Source organism: Juglans microcarpa x Juglans regia, chromosome 2D (genome assembly GCF_004785595.1).
Source record: "Juglans microcarpa x Juglans regia isolate MS1-56 chromosome 2D, Jm3101_v1.0, whole genome shotgun sequence".
NCBI lineage: Eukaryota > Viridiplantae > Streptophyta > Magnoliopsida > Fagales > Juglandaceae > Juglans > Juglans microcarpa x Juglans regia.
The window spans coordinates 7689943-7693172 of NC_054596.1; the positions used below are offsets into that span (position 1 = coordinate 7689943).

At 38.2% G+C, this 3230-nt stretch overlaps 1 protein-coding gene across 1 annotated transcript; it reads right to left on the bottom strand.

The window, feature by feature from the left end:
* Positions 1-285: 285 nt before the first annotated feature.
* Positions 286-1804, bottom strand: LOC121248345. Its single transcript, XM_041146792.1, has 2 exons — positions 898-1804; positions 286-615 (listed from the first exon to the last, which is right to left on the bottom strand). The coding sequence occupies exons 1-2, from the start codon at positions 1659-1661 to the stop codon at positions 447-449; spliced, it is 933 nt and encodes a 310-aa protein (XP_041002726.1). The 5' UTR covers positions 1662-1804; the 3' UTR covers positions 286-446.
* Between the last annotated feature and the right edge of the window lie 1426 nt (positions 1805-3230).

Genomic DNA, 3230 nt, shown 5'->3' on the forward strand with positions numbered 1-3230 from the left:
CAGTACACGTACGTACTAATTAAGAATAACATGAGACAAAAGACAGGCCGGCTGAAAGCTGATCAACACGATATAATGATAAATATCGGTTAATTACAAACATTCCAAGCAAAGATGAAATTAACCATCTTATATATAGATGTATATACATAAATCTTTTATGATCATCATCATCATAGATAGCTCCTCTTCCCCATCACTTATTTTCATCACTAAAAAAATGAAAACCAATTGCTCCCACAAACATAATTAAAAAGAATCCTTAACTAAATGAAGTACTTATGATTTTTTTTTTTTTGGATGTCGTGCATAATGATTGAAATGATCATGTCCATGATCTGTGTGGATAAGAGGCCAGGTTGGAGATCAGACTAGTTTGGCAGGAATTCTGGGAAAGTCATTATTAGCCATCCTTACGGAATAATTAATGGAAAATTAGATCTGTTTCAACATGCCCAATATCGAGAGCGAAAACTGAAGCAACAAAACATATTGTTCCAACCACGCTTTGAAGTCATGATTTGTGGGTTTTGGGGTGGTAATTGCTGCTGCAGGTGCTGCTTTTCCATGTCCAATGTTGCAGGGCTACTCAATCCACTATGATCACCTGCCAAACTGGCATGCATGCATGGCCGGCCGGAAACAATCAATTAAATGCATGTCAAGTACAACGCTAGCTAGCTCATGATCTGGGTGCAATATAATTTGCATATATATACTTGATCGAACAACAAACACAAAGATACATATACATGTATATATATATATATATTGTTTTCCATTTAATAAAGTTAGCTAATTTGATAACAGATTATTTGATCATTTTCATATGCGTGTGTGTGTGTGTATATATATATATATATATATAGCAAAAATTATATTGAAAAGATTGCTTACAGTGGGAAATTAAAGGAGTGGGCGCTGTGATTGCTCTCATCAGAACGGTAAGAGGTAGTATTATAGTTGCGGGCGCCAACGTCCTTAGGACTCGTTTTTTCCTTATTATTATTCGGAGAACTGCCCCACCAAGCTCCATTCCCGGATTGACCTGATCCTTCTATTACTTCAGCGTCCTTTTCCGCATTAGCAGTCTCGCTTTTATGATCCTCTCCTGTTTCAGAAACACTGGGAAGGGTTGTCGGAAGACCGGTTAACTCATCCGTCCTCGGCAACTCTCCAGATCTATTTAACATGATAAAATGTTCTCTCGAGAAGCTGCTGTTTCCAATGTGAATACTGAACAATGATTCATTCGAAGCGGTACTCCAATCCATAGCTGTTGTTGGTTTAGGAGTACTGAATATTGACGACGGAATTCGATTCGGATCATAGCCCGTGGCTCGCCCGGGCATCACCTGAATTGGAGCAGATTGTGGGGAATATCCACTTTGGTTGCTCCCAACAGGAGGAGGAGAAGAAGAATGATCTGCAGATGATGTTGCTTCTTGCATCTCAAGGGTAGATTTTTTAGATTCTTGAGAAGAGAGGTTGTCGAGGACATTCTCAATAGCATCAAGATCCAGTGAAGAACCAGACGATGGAGTAGAGCCTGAACGTTGGTGATGAATAGAGGGATCAATTGTCGGAGGGACATCAAAATGCACCCTCAGATTCTTGCTAGTACTTTCTCCTCTCTTTTGTTCATGATCCATGACATCCATTATTTAGTTAAACATCTTCTTCAAAGTTCCTGTACTGCTATTTTTGGATTTGTATTCATCATGCAGACAACAAAGAAGCGAATACAAAATTAATGTTAAACTTCTGCAAAAGATATATATATTAATGGAAAGTTTCACATCGTTTTGGCTTTTAAGACAATTGGGTTTTGATCAAAAGGCCTTGAACACTAGATAAACAGAACAATAATCAGGATAAAGTAACAAAACTTAATCGAAACAACCAAAACAAAAATCTCCTCTTTCAATCAAACACGTACAAAAACATGAAGCTCAAAGAAATGAATCCCAGAAGCACTTTCACAAACCTCAACCTGACCACAAAAGAAGGTTCCCGGCCGGCCCCAACAAAATGTACAAAAACATCGATCCTTTGGAAATATTTCTTTATGTGCAATATTGTTGGCCTGGGAACAAACGGTAAGAGGTTTGTTTTGTGTTCTGGTAAGCTTGGAGACAAACAAAGGAGGGCCAAGAGAGGATCTCGGTCGTTCGATTTGGTTTTATCTTTCTAGCTAGCAACGGATTAAGCCACCCTTGGTAGCCGTTGGTGCTATCTCCAACCAAATAGGCAAGCACTCAAGCGGGAAAGGCTCCATTTCGGTTGGACAGTTTTCTTAACTCCTACGAAAAAGTGAAGGCCGCGTTTCCTTCATTTAATAATAAATGCGCTACGCTCAATATTCTACAATATTCGTGATTAATTTGTCTCAAAATGTTAATAGTAGTTACGGTCTCGATCGGATCTCATCTAGAACCTCTTAAAGCAAAATTTAGAATTTTGAGTAGTTAGAACTAGAACGTACTTGTGTTGACCGACCCCTTTTCTTTAGGTAATAATTTTGACAGGATCTGCATATTGGTTCTGGCTATCATATATATAGGACCCTTTTTTCTTGATTGGTTTGGAGTTTTGCCGTTAACAGAGAGAGGAAAACTATTAGGAATCTAATTAATTAAAACTATTAACAGAGAGAAGCATCGGTTTTTAAATTGTTAACAATTTTAATTACGTGGTTATTTTATGATTGATAGAAGTATAATAATGTATCCATACTTTAAGAGTAGTTAATAATTTTACTTAGTCCTATATGGATAGAGTTAGCATCGCGGCCTGTTTGGATTCAAAAATGAGTTGAGATGGATAGATTCAGCATCGCGGCACCGTTTGAAAAAATAAGAATCATACTTGTTATAAAAACTCTGCAGTGAGGACAGGAAAGATTTGTATCCGAAGAAGAGCTAAAAGCAAGTTGAGCGATTGGCTGGAAAGCCTTGCCGACATTGTTTCCTTCCTAGTAAAGTTGGTTTGGGGGTGAGAAGAACCAGGAAGGCAGTTCTCATTCTGTAAATTGAATTCATTTTGAGGGTTTGGACTGCCTGAAAGATGCAAAAATGGAGGAAATAAAGCAAAGGAAGAAGACTCATGTTGACTAGCCCTGCAATCGGCAAATAACACAATGCAAACCCAGTACAGCCTTATCCCAGAGGTGCATGGCACACTTGTGAAACTGTTCTTTAACAAAGTATCTGGACACGGTGAGCTATTTC